The sequence below is a fragment of the Musa acuminata genome, chromosome BXJ2-2, assembly GCF_036884655.1.
Source record: "Musa acuminata AAA Group cultivar baxijiao chromosome BXJ2-2, Cavendish_Baxijiao_AAA, whole genome shotgun sequence".
NCBI classification, from domain to species: domain Eukaryota; kingdom Viridiplantae; phylum Streptophyta; class Magnoliopsida; order Zingiberales; family Musaceae; genus Musa; species Musa acuminata.
In genome coordinates this window covers 25,750,028-25,765,007 of record NC_088339.1, presented here as the reverse complement: position 1 = coordinate 25,765,007, position 14,980 = coordinate 25,750,028, and the positions used below count along the sequence as shown (strand labels likewise).

Below are 14,980 nucleotides of genomic sequence, written 5' to 3'. Positions count from 1 at the left end.
ATAGATGCCTAGAACACAATGCTATGGCCACAATACTATCACAAGCTTTGCCATCTGACTGCAATTCAATCTCCTGAGTAGCATGCAAACATCAGAAACATCACTGCACTAAATCACTTTTATTTTTATGAAACAAACCATCAGGTTTCTTCAACCCACTTCATAGAGTAAACATGAAGTTACATTTTGTTATACAAGTTTCGATACCATAGCTGACATCAAACTCAAGTTCGTAGACATTTACCATCATTGATTATCATTACCAAAGCACATTATCTTTGCATTTCTGGGATTTAGTTCTGAGTTGCCATTACTGAGCTTCAACAGCCGGCCCACCAAGCTCATTCTGGACAAACGTTTCGAGATAAGCTTTCCTGCAAACATGCCAATGATATAAGAGACTTGAATCTGAAGGGAAATGGAGTATTGACAAGAATAGGGACTAAATTAATGTCAACCTAGCAGGGAGATCATCATGAGGACGGTTAAAGGGAGTCCAAACTGGCTCACCAACAAAGAGTCGCATTGCCTGCAAATACAAATTTAATTTTCGCAAGCATATTAGTGCTGGCACATTGGCATTCATGGAGAACTATTTTGGGTCTGCATAATATATTCCCCCACATATGAAGAAAAGCAGCAAAATCAGGATAACAAAAATTTACACCACAGCATAGAGGTCATATCTAACGTTCTGAGAGATGCTTCATCAACAATCACGAGAAGGAATAAAAGGTGCTTTGTCTTTCTTTTTGTAGCTGTGCTCATCTTCTCCTACCTCCCTTCTCTTCCCTCTCATACTCAATCAATCTCACCGTCAACCGACAACAATTCATGGATTGTGAAAGCAAAACAAAGATAAGAGGAGAGGAAATAGAAAGAGGAAGCAGACAACTTTTCCAATTAGAGGAATGCACTCTTCTGATCTGAACCTCAAACTCGGACAATGTCATCCGTTGATATTCAAACCTTGTCAACAACCCCAGTCAGAGTCGCCAGGCTCCTCAGTCTTCGAAGCTTATTGATAACATAGCTCACAATCATCACCTTTCATGCAACCCCAATCAACATCCGGTCTAAGCTTAATTTCCTAAGCCCAATCAACCCCAATCAACAACATGCCGCACAATAAAAGAGAGGCTCGTATGTAGGCTTAGTTTCCTAAGCTATGTCAACTTTTCTCTCAAATACCTTTCACCAATCTAGAATAAGACTCTTCCAACATCCTTCTCTAAATAAGAATCTAACAAATTTCCCACCGATTACAGAATCCTAGTTATAACTGTTGGTCGTCCAAATTGCATGTCATTTATAGATTCTTTGATTCATTGGACACAGAAGAACACAAAGGCCAAAAGAAGAACTTGTTTCTAGTTTTGCAAAATCAACAGATAATAGTTTCATCAGCACACGCAGATGTGATACCTTAATATAGTTGTTTGTATCGAGTGTAAAGCGATGATATATTCCAGCAGGTAAGACAATCATGCCCCCTTTCTTCACTGCTATCCTTATCCAGCGGTCACTTTTGTCTCTCGCATCAAAATAGCCTGAACAAACACAAAATAGACAAATAATAAATTAGAATAACAAGGATCAGAAGGCATCACCTCCCATAGAATATCAAGATGTCCAGTATTAGCCATCCTACCACTCCCTTCAAGGCAATAACGTATTTCCTCATCAGTATGCAGGTGCTCTTCAAAGAAACTCTTCAGCTTAGCTTCATAATTTGGCAACTTCTCTGGGCACACGTCACATATGTCCTGCAAAAGGATTGTCAAATTGACCACTTTTTTATCAAGGTACTCGTAATAAATTAAATGGACCCTCATAGTAAATAGGAAAAAGAACAAAAGAAACTAGCGACAAACCATGTAAGAATATCCCCTGGCTTCACGGATCTTTTTCAAGTTTCCATCATTTTCATAGTCATCAGGATTCAGGCGCCAACTGACTATTCCTAGTTCTACAAGGAAAAAAGAAGAAAACAAGCTTGCTAACATGAGAGATGTCTCACTGAAAGAACACAAGAAAACAGCTACACAGATGTGTTTTGGAAGGAACCTTTAAGTTTGCCCAACGAAATAAATTCTTTGGGTTCGCGGTGATGGGGAAGTCTCTGGTCTTCCTCACTGTCATCCATATACCAAGCTTGGAGAACTTCCTCCTTGCCATCCTATAGTAATTAGATAAGAGAGAGCAAGTATTTACAGCCAAGTAGATTCTTTGGTGATTTGTGTCCAGCAAGCGATATATGAGTGCAACCACCATCAACGTTGGTTAAATATATCCTTTTTTCAGAACGGAGAATAAAATTGTTCAAAATGTAATTATCTAAAGAAAAGCTTGCACTTGGGATTCCAATCATAATAACAATAAATATAAAATTCAAATATTCTTCGACAAAGTATGCTGAACGCTACAAGAAACTTATTACTAAACCATAGTCATCTAAGCATTAATTTAAACAAGAAACAGTAGCTTCACTGCCCTGAGCTGCCTTCTTCCCTTGTTCTCATTCCTGTTCTTCTTTCTCTCCTTTTCTCTCTTCATTCCTCAGCTCTTACATATATTCATTAGTAATAATTTTCTTCTTTCTATCTTTTAACTAATTTGGTGCATCTCAAATTCCAGAAAAATCAAACTGCTAAAGCATTAAGATCATATTATGCTGCACAACATCATTTATAATTATAGAATTTTTTTAATCTACATCAAAAATTTTCGGAACAGCAGAAAGCAAAGGCTTTCTTTCTTTTCCTTTCAGTTTAAATCCACCAAACCCTCATATAGGTCGAAGTCCATGACGAACAAGCTTCTCTGACAACCTTTGAAACAAGTGTCTATCCAGCACAGAAGTCCACAAACCTGATATTGTGATCCTTAACCTAATGGTAGCGTCACCAAGACATCTCGTGCGTGTATCCAATTCAATGGATGGGAAGACTCAATTCAAACATCAAAGGAATAAGCAAGCAATCAAAACCAAGGGCGCTAACCTTTCACAAGCTCCATCCAACTTAGGATCACACATACACATCGGCAAAACCAGCCGGGGAAAAGATATCCGCGGATGAACATCCCAAACAGGAACTGACATCGACTACCAAAAAACCCTTATAAACTGAAAATCAAATGCAAAAGATTCGATCTTCTCATGTCCGATTTGCAACTTAATAAAGAGGTCGAGGGTAAAATGATTAAGACCTAATTAATCGAAAAGAAGAGCGAGGAAAAGGCTAAGATCAAATCCACAGACCACGATCGAAGGGAACAGAAATCGCGACGAGGAATACATAAGAAGAAGGACAAAAAGAACCTGAAACGCCGCTTCCATCTCTGCTGCTCCCAACCCTGTTCGAGGCCTTCATGCGAAGGCCGAAGTCCTCTAAAACATATAGAGAAGAGAGGCCGGTTCGGCGTAATAGCCAAATAGCACTTCATTTGTTCCGTCGGATTAGTTTAGTTAAAATGATACCGAATGTTTTCGCTCGCTGATGACCGTTCAAAGCGGTAGGATCACTCCACGTGAATATTTCAGACAAATGGATCATGTTTGTTTCGTGTCCTTGCGGAACATACATGAGACTTGGGAGGTGAGCGTATACGATTAGGAGTCGTTAATGTCCTGCACGTTAGAATCCAACTCCTCAACATCGTACCTTAGAACTCGACTTTCTTTGGTGGAGTTGGTCAGCTATGAATGAAGCCTTCTTTTAAGGAGAGGTACAGACAAGATTTTTCGTCATGTATAATGACCAAAAAAATAGGCTAATAATAATAAAAAGAAGGATTTTTTGGAAATAAAATCTCATCAAATCTAGGGGCTGGTCTTTCTAGACTCACTGAACAAAAAATATTGAAGATTGTGATAGATGTGGGTTTTTCTAGGTTCACTGCACCGGTACAATCAGCTTTTTCAGTTGTAAGTTATCCCTTTTCTTTTAGGAAAAAAAATTGTTCTTTTCCATTTATAAGAGATGATATTATAAATTTCATTAGGCAAGAAAATGGGTAAAGGTATTTAAAAGTATTTAAAATGTTTGACACATCTTCATGCATCTCATTCATGTGTCATGCATACACGAATATAAAAACAATCGAAATATGTATTTTACTATATATTCTTTACGCTTAATATGTTTGTGTAAGATGAAGAAACATCTATAGACGTATATGTTTATAGAGTTTAATGTATTTTCTTTGTATATATAAAGTATCCATGCTTCCCAAAACTTCTCTTTTGCATATGATATGTCTATTCAAAATAAATAAATAAAAAATTTGAAATACTTAGATGCATCCCAAAATGTGTCACTTAAATATGATTGCTGAAGGACATAAGATAACCGAAAGGAACAAAATAATCCAAAACATCTTATTTATGCATAATATATCTATCCATGATAAAAGGCATCCAAAGTACTTGGATCATCCAAAGATATCCTTTTGTGTTATATTACATCCACCTAGTGCAAGTCCTTACTTTAAAATATAATGAAGACAAATAATACTATCATTATTTTTTCACGCATGCATCGATACATTCTCTCGTTAAACTAATAGTTACAAGAATTACGATATCTAAAAGAGTTTTCTCAGGTATATTTTAATAGGAAACTTTCTCTTTACGTTTTTGAAAGATTTCTCTCTTAACAATATTCCAAAACCGAATGAACTTTCTCTTTCCGATATGACAGTACTAGAAAATTAAACCAAATAGGATCAATTTCCTCAAATCTAACTCACGATCAAACTGTACCTTCATCAATAATATTATTGATACTACTGTCTTTGTGGATGGAGAAACGAGAAATGTTGCACACACTGTGGCAAAGGAAAGGAGCGAAGGTAGGAGACACGCTCGCTAGCAGATTTTTCTTGTGACAAAGCAACGCCTGGTAATCTAACAAGTATAGTCAGGAGGCTTAAAACTTACCTCTCAGCCTTGGGTTTTCCTATTTACGCCATCATGAGAAAATAATAGAGCCTGACCTGATGATAAGACCCCGAGTGGCATTCAGAACCATCAACAATGAAGAAAGGCAACGATCGTAGCAGCATAAATGGTATCACCTGGTTAGTCAGTCCTTGTCGTTGTTGCAGCCTGCTTTAAGGATGACGACAACACCATCAAGCACTGCATCAACTTCTGTTGCCATGATAAGATCGTTTCTTCATGATGTGTGATATGAACAGATGGCTTGCAAAACACACCCATCGAAAGAAAAAGGATACAACCTTTCAAACCTTATGTCAGCAACATGCTGCCTGGATTCATGCTGTGTATAACCTGTTCAATGGGTCAAAGAAATATCACATGATAAAGAAAGAAAAAAAGCAAGGAAATAAAAAGGAACAACCAAACTTCAAACCTTCGTTAAATTGAAACCAAAGAGTGGCCAATATTTGCATGGATGAAATAATCCAACATCGAGGAGAATATAACCCCAAAAGGAAAGCCAAAAACTGGTGAACATGGGAAGGGCTTCGTACAGCAATTGCCTCAACCAGAAATGTGAAGCAATAGGTTGAATAATCAGTCACAGCAGCACTGCAATAAACAAACTTAAATCGTTAGCCTCTCTACAGTCGTTAAAAGATAATTGGGTCAGTCCACAAACTTGGATATCCAGGAAATATTGTGCATCCCAAACAATTCTTACAGAATACATCTCCTATAACTATAGAATAGCCGCAACTTTCAGATGAGGCCTTACAACAACCTACCATCAGATCTTCGTACTAGGCTTCAAGTACACGAGTTCACAGTACAGTCGAGGCCAATAAGATGATCACTACGAAACTGCATTCACCAGACCTTGATGCCCTCTGATAGCATACACTGCTATGATAAGCTGGCAGGCAGATTTTACATTCTTAGACTTGTAACCTTGATGCACTGAGTCTGGATAATGTTGGCATCTCAAAATCTTATTAATTGCCGAGGCGATGGTTGCCATTGCATATATATACAAATACAAATAAGAAACAAAACAAAACGACACAATCTCGTCGAATATGTCAAAATCTAGTGCCGGAGAACATATCAACTGGGTTATAAACATTATCATTGTGCTTTTACCAACATGCTCAATCAGAGTCCCCAAATTCAAAGGGCAGAGTCTGCTAGAGTAGCATCGCCATAAGTTTCGTCGTCCAAAAATTGATGTTAGGTCATAGGCGGATCCATCAATTCCCACCACTGTTAAAAACAGAGACGCAAACAACTATCAGAATTTGCATGTATACAAAACCAACAGAAGAAACACCTACTGGACTAAACTACCTTTATGCTAATCATGTCAAAGACAGATCATGATTAGCATCATATAATAATAAATATACTAAGATGTGATTCTTCTGAAAATGCTCATAAGTATAATTGGGAATGTCATGTTTGCTTCTCTATCTGTCTGCTTGCACAAGAATGTAGCTCATTGAAAAGAAATTGAAGGAAATGTGAGTCATTTGTTCAGTTGAGTTCATCAACAAAGAATATTTTATTTTTTTAGAATAGTAACTAACATGTATCTGACACCATCTTTTTTTTGAAAATTTACCTTAATAATAAGCTTCGATTTGGAACCAAGTGACCTCACATTGATCACCGGTCCTAATGTGATCAGATTATTCCAGATCCAAGCAAAATAGAGAATAGGGGTCGTAGACCTAGGCCACATGATGTGCAGATCAGGTCCATCAGAAAATTAAAAGGGTCTATTGCTTGGGCACAACCAGTTTTCATGATATCACATCCTGATCAGGTCCCTGTTTTCATGATATCCATCCTGATCAGGCCCTCTAATTGCATTGGCCAGGCACAACCAGGTCGGGTTTTGTTCCATTTGCAATGAATTAGTAAAAGAATGAAGATGAAGAAAATGAAACAAACTAGCATTCCATTTCACCCGTGCAATAGTGTGGCAGCATTAGCAATAATGGCAAGATTGGCAAGTTGAGATGTTGAAGGATGGGGATGCTGCTGGAGTTGTTGATACATGTGCCTCCGGTGGGTCAAAAGGCAACAAGGAGGAAGCCATGGGAGAAAAGGTGGTCATCAATGGTAGGAGGAAAGCTTATGTTTGAGCTTTTCGTGTTAAACCAAGTCAAGGTCCATTAGCTTCAGCTCCATTACTAGTCTGTACTGAACAGCAAATAAGGAGTAGAAGGAAGTAGCCAGATAATGCCAGATCAACCTAATTGGGCCAATAAAAAATACAGATCAACCTGATAATCTACCAGAACTTTATTGAGCCATCCTAGCGTACATCAATTTTAATTGTGAGCTGCATAGATAGTTCATGCCGTTGATCAGTTAATTAAAGGTATACACAATCTTTTTTACCTAAAACATATTCTTAGATCTTCCTCTACATTTCCTAGCACCACTATTCGACATACTATATCAAAAAGCATCAAAATCCACGTACAGAAAATATCTTGAAACATATCCAGTGGGAAAAAATAAAACATGAAAAGAATGTTATTACTACTCTTATATTATTCTGCATATTAAAACGAACTTTACCAAAAGATTCTTCAGAATACAAGAGGGTGGTGGACGAGAGAGACCCAATTAATCAGATGAGACTTGTCCATGAGTTATGAGTAGATAGTGTAAGGCAAGCGCCAAGTTCTTCTCTCATCCTGTAAGTAGAATTGCACTAATTGAAGGGTGCTTTTCCCATGTCAAAGCATTGTGCCTATAGCAACTATTATAATACTCACCGTCATCGTTGAGATCAAAGAAAATTTTCTCTCTTTGAGTTTCATTTTCTGCTGGGCTACACTTAGCTGGGGATTGAGGCTGTTGAATTAGGGTAGGAAAGCTTGTGTCGCATGGGTTTGGAAGCTCATTTTGGTTTGGACAACTCAACTTTTGGTTGAAGCAAATCATCTCCATATTTGAAGAAGTTGGTCCCCCAATAATTTTCTTGCCCTTAAACCTTCATAGAAGAAATGGTTATGGAGTTTCTTTATCATCAAAGATCATCATGTGGGTTCAGCTAACAAGTAGTATACTTTCTGTTGGTAAATGACCATACCTGTCTTTCCTTTTCTCCAAGTATCTCTGCAATGATGCTTTTCTGCTTGTTGGGCCCTCTGTTGTGGTTAACTCCAGCATTAGTTTCAGCTAAACATAGTTTCAAAGCAATTCATACCGACACCTACATTTTTTTTTTTACAACTACATTATGAACTGCCTTCACTTCATCTCTCTTTTATCAGGTCTAGTTAAGTATTTGTTAAGAGCTACGCAAATAAAAAATACAATTGGCAACATTTAGCAAATGGAGATGATGCTTGCTAGTCTGGTACATATTAGCTTGGTTTCATAAATCAATCAAGATGGCCAAGTTTAACTTACAAAGTATCAGTTACCGATGGAAGTCTCTTTACAACAAATTACTTTAGCAAACCTGAAATGTACAAAATCCTCATAGCATGATCATATATGGGTTCATGTACACTACCTCCTAAGGAGGTCGATTGATGGATATGAAATTTCAGAGACACAGAAGGTTTAGCTAATTCTCCTGAAGACTACAAGTGACACACAAAGTGAAAACACAAAACATTTTTTTCATGAACCTCATGTACGGGATATGTGGCGGTTCCTCTCTTTTTGCCCGTTTAAATTATCAACAATCTCATCAGTAAGACATGCAAGGACCACCAAAGAAGATGGAAATTAATGACTGACATTAATGATAATTTGCATGGAAAAGATTAATTTGATAAGTATCACATTAGTGGACAGTAAGGAGACGCCCGCAGGAACAATTAATTTTGTCTGACCCACCCATCCCTACGGACTGGCCCCACGTGAAGGCGACGCGACCTCTAACAGGAGCGTACCCCCAGTAGGGTCCGACAACGGGTCAAGATTTGTGTCGAATCGGTGATAAAACCAGAAAAATAGGACTCGCTAGTTTACGGGCTAAACAGCACTGCTCTCTTACCGGGCTCCGTTTCCCGCGGGACTCTGCGGTCATCCGAGCCGTCCGCGACACGGTGGATCATCGTGCCTGCATCAAAAGCCGTCCGATCAAGATCACAAGGCTGACGCTTGACCGGAACGAACAGTAGGAGTAGCAACGTTTACCAGCCGGCGAGATCGGGAAGGTCCCCACGAACGAGGGAGCGGTGGGGACCGGGGCCGGTCGGGGGAGACCCGGAGGGAAGCGAAAGGCCGGCGGCCGGGCCGGAGAGAATGCACCGGTCGGATCGTCGAAGCAGACCGGGCTGGCCGCAAGTTCCATGATCGACCTGGCCTGCGAGGGCAGCGCCGCCGTGTCAGTGTAACGTAACGATCGTTACGGTCCCCGTCTCGGGTCCGGCACGCGCTTTTTTTGATGGTGTGTTCTATTTACCTGATCGGCCGAGACGCCGTCGTATACGTTGACCATCCCGTCGTAGAAGATCGTCATCTGGCCGACCGGTACTTCCGCCGTCAACCTGAAAATGGAGCGACACAGACGGCGTCAACAACAAGTTGAAGGCTATCGGTTCATCCCCGCACAGAAGAGTTGTCTATGCGGAAGAAGCCAGGACGAGGTGTGGAGGGTCCTCCATCAACAGATGGAGACGAGCTCCTTTGCTCAATTAGGTGGGGTTCGTACGCGACGAACGCGCTGAGCCGTCGGATCAACGAGGGGGCTTTTGAGGGACGCGAGGGGGACCGCAAACATGCGCACGTTAGCGGCACGAGGGGATGGGGTTTGGGGGCCCTGTGGGATGCACAAGGAGACGAACCTGGGGGAGGGGCAGCGCTTCTCCGGCGGGTGGGGAAGGTCAGCTCCGGCAATTGGGGTCTGGCACGTCGGATTTCCGGCTGAATAGGGCGGTGGGATCGGGTCCCTCCTTCGATACGGCGACGGCTCCTTCGCCAGCGGCTGTGATCCGCTACCGCCCTCCTTCGGCGCGGGAGGAGGTGAGTCCTGGAGAAAGAAGCAAGAGATGGAGGTTAAAAGGAAGGGCACTACTACACAAGTACTAGACATGGGTAGAGAAGGAAAAGCGGACGACCTGCGGTGGCGATAGCGGCTCCGAAGGAGAAGAAGTGAGCAGCTTTTGGAGGATTCCGCCGCCAGCAGGGCAGTCGTCACAGCCGGGCCGCCCCTCGAGAAGGGCCTTGAGAGAGATGACCTGCTGGATCGCCTGCGACTTGTTCCACGACGGCCGTCGCATGCCTGCAGGTTCCCATCAAGCCCCCCGTTGATTCCCCACCGCCAAATCAGCAACATAGTAGAAAGAGCGATCGCAGAGAGAAAGAGGGGGGACTGACCTTTCGCTTTGAGGAAGCGGCGGCAGTCCTCGCGGGTGAGCTGGGCGATGTCCTCCTCGGTGAGCTCGGCGAGGGGCTTGTCGAGCGGCGACGGGGGCGTGGTCTCCCCGGGGTTCATGGTGCCGGACACCGGCGGAGGTACGACGCCGCGATCACCCCGGGTTCCGGCGAACGGAGAACTCGAAGGTTCAGCGTTAGCAAGAGGAGGAGGAGGGGACACGGATCACATCACTCTTTTTACTCAAACTAACGATCTCGATCACAGGCAGCACCTAAAAATCTAGCTTCATTTTTTTGTGAGGCGGGTTTATAAAGGGGAAGAGAGAGAGAGAGAGAGAGGAGGTGGGAGATCGGAAGAACGAAAAGAAAGAAAGGGCACGGAAAGGAAATAAGAAATAACTTGAGGGACGAATGGTTTGGCCGCGGCGTCTCCCCTTCACCGAGGGCCGTTTCTTTCTACCTCATCCCCTGCCTGCAACCCCATGCGGCCACGTCAGGCGCTGCTCCCACTAATTAATGCCTCCTCACCTACTTCCCCGACTTGCCCCAATTGTCCGCCCCGATTAACTAAAATACCCTTGCCACCGCTGCATGTGAACAAGCAAATGACAGGCCTGGGTAATAAAAGTGCGTGCACTGCCGCATCATCGATGACATGATGCTGCTCGGTGGATCATCCGCATTCTTTTTATGTGAACGCCGTGGGCCGATCGTACGGTGTGCTGAGAAAAGCGCGAGAAAGCATGACTCCTCCCCTCGTTGTGCGACGACGCTGAACTGTGGATTGCTTTGGAATCCGCGCCTTGAATGGATCTCCTAATGGCAATCTGTATCAAGCGTTGCACATTTTACACCGCCGTATGAAAACGTAAGAATCGACCTGTAAATTTCAGTCACTGCAAATTACAATCGCTGAGGCTGCAGTGCACCCAAACAGACTGGGGAGATGGCTCAGAAAAGTTTCAGAAATAAAGATGAAGGTGAGTGGGGGCCGGTGGCTTCAGCGACGAGTGGAGGGAGACTGGCCCGGAGTCACATGCGCGGGTGATGGCGACCGTGGTACCACCCACACGCGGGCCCCGCCGACCCCCTCCCGTTCATCCGCCCGTTGCTTCACCCTCTCCGGACACGTGTCGCCCCACCGCGAGCGAGGTCCCCCATCCGACCGCGACTTCGCAGGCCCACGCCCACGTGGGAGCGTCCACCAACGTGTCGGTCGGACGCGGGGCTCCTCCCAGACGGACCGCGTGCAAACTCACCATTCGTACCCGCACAGGCACCGGCCCGGCCATGGGTGGGTTAGCCGGCCCAATTGTGGGTTCCACGCTCCCACTGCCTCGAACGAGGAGGCTCCTGCGGGAGAGCAGGTGATCGATAAAATCGCTGTCGGATTCGGATCGGACTGGAAAAACGTGGAGTTCGCTTCGCCACCGATGGGTGGGGACCACCACCGTCGGGCATGGGCGAGAGCGGTTCTTATTTGGTCGCATCACCTTCACAAATCACTAGTACGATCCAACGGCGAGGGTTTCACGCATATACAAGTGTGAAACAAAAGTTTCGGACCTGTCGCGCCCGTTCTTCGTCCCATCTGCGGATTCGATCGGAACCCGCCATGGAACCGATGGATTTGGGGATACAAGCGAAACGGATTGGGTTCCGGATTTTATAGGAGTTGTTGCTTGCGAGACGGGAAGAGGCGGGGAAAGAAGGAACCATCTCGATTCATGCACCAATTCCCGAATCCTTTGCTTGGATAGAGTGGCCCACCTTGCGGGGCTTTTAGCCGGCAAGACCGTACGATCAACTGGCAACGCCGGGAGGAGGGGGAAACGTGGGGCTCTGCACTCCTCACCTTGTGCCATGGCAACTTGGCAGAGAGAAAGAGAGAGAGAGAGATGACGCTGTTTGCCACTGGAGAGTGGGGTAGTAGGGCCCGCAAGACGTAGATATCATGGGTGAATCGATGTGGTTGATGGACGGGGTTGCCCCTCCGTTAGCTCCGTCTGTGGCACGTCAAACTTGATGGGGGCTTCTGACACAGCCGCGCATAAGGACTGCTCCCCTCCGTTGCATCGGAAGTCCATAAAACTAATGCACGAGCGTGCCGGTATGCAGGGATTTGCATGTAGAGTGGTTCCATCGAGTTCGATCCAAACAGAGGATGCGTGCACTATTGGACTCGATTCGAGGGTTCATTGCAGCAACGATAGGGCTTGCGTTTTAGGGCTGGAGCTCATGAGGTGGCCCGAGCTTAATGTTTGAGAGTGACATAATTCATATAATACATCCCAATGCTCAGTCATAATTGTGCATTTACACAATCAACTTTGAGTTTCTCCGAGAAATAATTGCGAAATCATGAATGTTGTTGGTATGTTTATGTTTCTAGTTTAGATTAAAAATCATGACCGTTCGGTGGGGTCCGGTTGTAATGAGAAATTGGACTGTAATGATTGTTCTTTCTGCCCCCGTGTTTGATTCTGCGAGAGCGAGAGAATAAATGACATCTAATTTGAATGTTTTCTAGTTAGGATTTGGGATATTTCCTCAAGCAACAAAACTATTATAGAGATTACCTTTTTTTTTTATTTTTGATAATATTTTTTTTTCTCGTCCTTAAAAGCAAAACATTCTATGTTTTATGTGGGTCTCTCGCCAGTACTAAATCCTCTTCTTGAAGTAAATAGTGGTGACATTGTTTTCTTACTATTGCTTCGCAGTACTCCTGCACTGACTGATGTCCAACAGCTCAACTTGAAGCTGAAGAAGACCCGCGATGCTAAAGCATCCAAACCATGGCTTTGATCGTTTCACCCTGAAGCGCTGAGAATGAGATGCATCTGCATGAATACATTTAGGTTATTGTCAGAGTTTATCAGGATTGTCTTGACACCAAAGGCTTTAATTTGATCTTGATCTCATCTGCATTTATTAGAGCGAAAGCTCTACCAGCAAGCCATGTGACGATGGGAAGAGGGGATGGACTGCTCATGGAGACGGGACCAAGCAATGTGTCTCCATCATCCCCCCACTGATGCCATTTACCCGGAGCTCTGAAAGCAGAGAGATAAACGTAAGAAGAGTCTAAAAACTAGAAAGCAACAGGTTAAAAAAGCATGCAACTCTGCAAAAAGGAAAGCAGGAGACCGAATTCAAGCTTCTCAATTCTCAGAACAGGATTGTGATGCAGAGTCACCACTCTTGACTGTCAAATCAACGGCGGATATGGATGGGAGCCCCATGCCTTTCGAGTTCAGTGGTCCATGAGAGAATGTCTCTGAGGGGACAAAAGCAGTGACAAGTAAAATGATATCATGATACAAGAGAAAGAAGTTCACTGTTACTGTATACATAGGCCATTCCAAGCACACTTCAACCGTAGTTCCAAAGTTACTTTGGAGGTATACATACATCTTTTCTTTGTGGAGAGATTTGAGGACGATGACACTGGGAAAGGGCCAAGCATTGCCCGAGAGTAGAAGCCTCTCTCTCTCTCTCTCTCTCTCTCAATGCTTGATATGAAAGCCAAGTAACAAGCGAGGAGGCCTCAAAAAGCAAGAGAGGAGGGATGATGCTTTGCCAAAAGTACGGATCAAAGATCTTCTTTGACCGATCAACCCCGCCATTGGATGATCTGGTTTTGGAGATTGGAGACATCCCAAGGCATGGATTTCGATCGACGCTGGAAGGCAAGGCCTTTTCCATGGATACTGGTATCTACTTGTGGTCCTATGATAAGACTTAGCTGGTTGATCCAATTCCCCACGTCTCTCATTGCACAAGAGATGAGGCAATGGCAGCAAGCTGCTCTCTCTCTCTCTCTCTCTCTCTCTGAGTTTTAAGCTTCGAGTTCTTGTGGAGGTAATGCCCGAGTATTTAATCTAAGCAATTTATATTCTCAAAAAAAAGAAAAAGAGAAAGGTGATCTGTAGAATAAAAGAGAAGTAAATTGTGTGAGCTATGGGAATGCTGATACTAATGATTAGTGCATGACATGGGCCGATGTTTTATGCAAGCTTACTTGTCCCTTTTCGGTGTCTCACCATATTCATCGGCACACTCTACTCTCAGACATTTGCTGGTTGCAGTGTGGCACCAAAATATTATGGAAGGATCCAAGATTTGTCTTCTATCTGAGACAGTTGCAAGGTGTTACTGCTCCAATTACTCTTGGCAATCAGTAGAGACCGTGGAATAGCACCCAAAACAACACTAATACAAGAAAATCGCAAGCTCTTGTTGAATTAAGCTTAGGATGTTTTGAGTGGCGGACAGCAACAGAAAACGAAGAACAAATGGCACTGTTTGCTTCAGGAGCTTATGTGTTTCAAAGAACAAAGTGCTTTGTTTGTTGTCCAATGCCAAGTTGGCATGCCATGGAACATGAAATCGATCCAGATGGCCAAATATAAGTAGTGCTGGCTGCCATGTCACTGTACACCTCTTCTTTGGGACTCATGTTAGATTGTCTTGAGGATCTTAAACTTGACATAATAGAAGGTCAAGCTTAGCTTCATTTTGTATAGTTAAGTGCAAGTGATTCCGGCTGTGGTGAGCGAAGGACATGGCTTGATGGCAGGTCAGATAAGTTAGCAACAAATGAAGTCTTTTTATGCCCCAATCATATAATCTATTGCTGTGCTTGATTACTAAACCCATGCTTTTTGGTGAACTAAAGACTGT

General features: G+C 43.4%; 2 protein-coding genes across 4 annotated transcripts; both read right to left on the bottom strand.

Moving 5' to 3' along the window:
- Window positions 1–104: 104 nt before the first annotated feature.
- Window positions 105–3,470, bottom strand: LOC135605592 (acireductone dioxygenase 2-like). The gene is made up of 7 exons (XM_065095876.1): window positions 3,323–3,470; window positions 2,068–2,179; window positions 1,875–1,969; window positions 1,652–1,766; window positions 1,426–1,550; window positions 459–529; window positions 105–374 (listed from the first exon to the last, which is right to left on the bottom strand). The coding sequence occupies exons 1-7, from the start codon at window positions 3,338–3,340 to the stop codon at window positions 311–313; spliced, it is 600 nt and encodes a 199-aa protein (XP_064951948.1). The 5' UTR covers window positions 3,341–3,470; the 3' UTR covers window positions 105–310.
- A 2,442-nt stretch (window positions 3,471–5,912) lies between these two features.
- On the bottom strand, window positions 5,913–10,735 carry LOC135582497 (protein TIFY 4B-like). 3 transcript variants are annotated; one of them, XM_065095874.1, is made up of 10 exons: window positions 10,295–10,735; window positions 10,036–10,199; window positions 9,763–9,947; window positions 9,381–9,465; window positions 9,113–9,281; window positions 8,970–9,035; window positions 8,052–8,109; window positions 7,735–7,952; window positions 7,579–7,653; window positions 5,913–6,208 (listed from the first exon to the last, which is right to left on the bottom strand). In XM_065095874.1, the coding sequence occupies exons 1-9, from the start codon at window positions 10,410–10,412 to the stop codon at window positions 7,649–7,651; spliced, it is 1,068 nt and encodes a 355-aa protein (XP_064951946.1). In that variant the 5' UTR covers window positions 10,413–10,735; the 3' UTR covers window positions 5,913–6,208; window positions 7,579–7,648. The 3 variants fall into 3 exon arrangements, with proteins under 3 accessions (XP_064951946.1, XP_064951945.1, XP_064951947.1); XM_065095873.1 differs by having other exon boundaries at window positions 7,535–7,653; window positions 10,295–10,734; XM_065095875.1 differs by lacking the exons at window positions 5,913–6,208; window positions 7,579–7,653; window positions 7,735–7,952 and having other exon boundaries at window positions 8,090–8,174.
- Between the last annotated feature and the right edge of the window lie 4,245 nt (window positions 10,736–14,980).

Bases quoted from the DNA above. Each gene is read 5' to 3' on its own strand.
- LOC135605592 (XM_065095876.1), bottom strand. The intron at 1,970-2,067 runs GTTCCTTCCAAA...TTTTCCTTGTAG, and splicing joins TTCGTTGGGCAAACTTAAAG to AACTAGGAATAGTCAGTTGG. The intron at 375-458 runs GTTGACATTAAT...GCATGTTTGCAG, and splicing joins CATGATGATCTCCCTGCTAG to GAAAGCTTATCTCGAAACGT.
- LOC135582497 (XM_065095874.1), bottom strand. From the start codon at position 10,412: ATGAACCCCGGGGAGACCACGCCCCCGTCGCCGCTCGACAAGCCCCTC. The intron at 10,200-10,294 runs GTCAGTCCCCCC...GGGAACCTGCAG, and splicing joins CCGCTTCCTCAAAGCGAAAG to GCATGCGACGGCCGTCGTGG. The intron at 7,953-8,051 runs GTATGGTCATTT...TCTTCTATGAAG, and splicing joins TTGGAGAAAAGGAAAGACAG to GTTTAAGGGCAAGAAAATTA.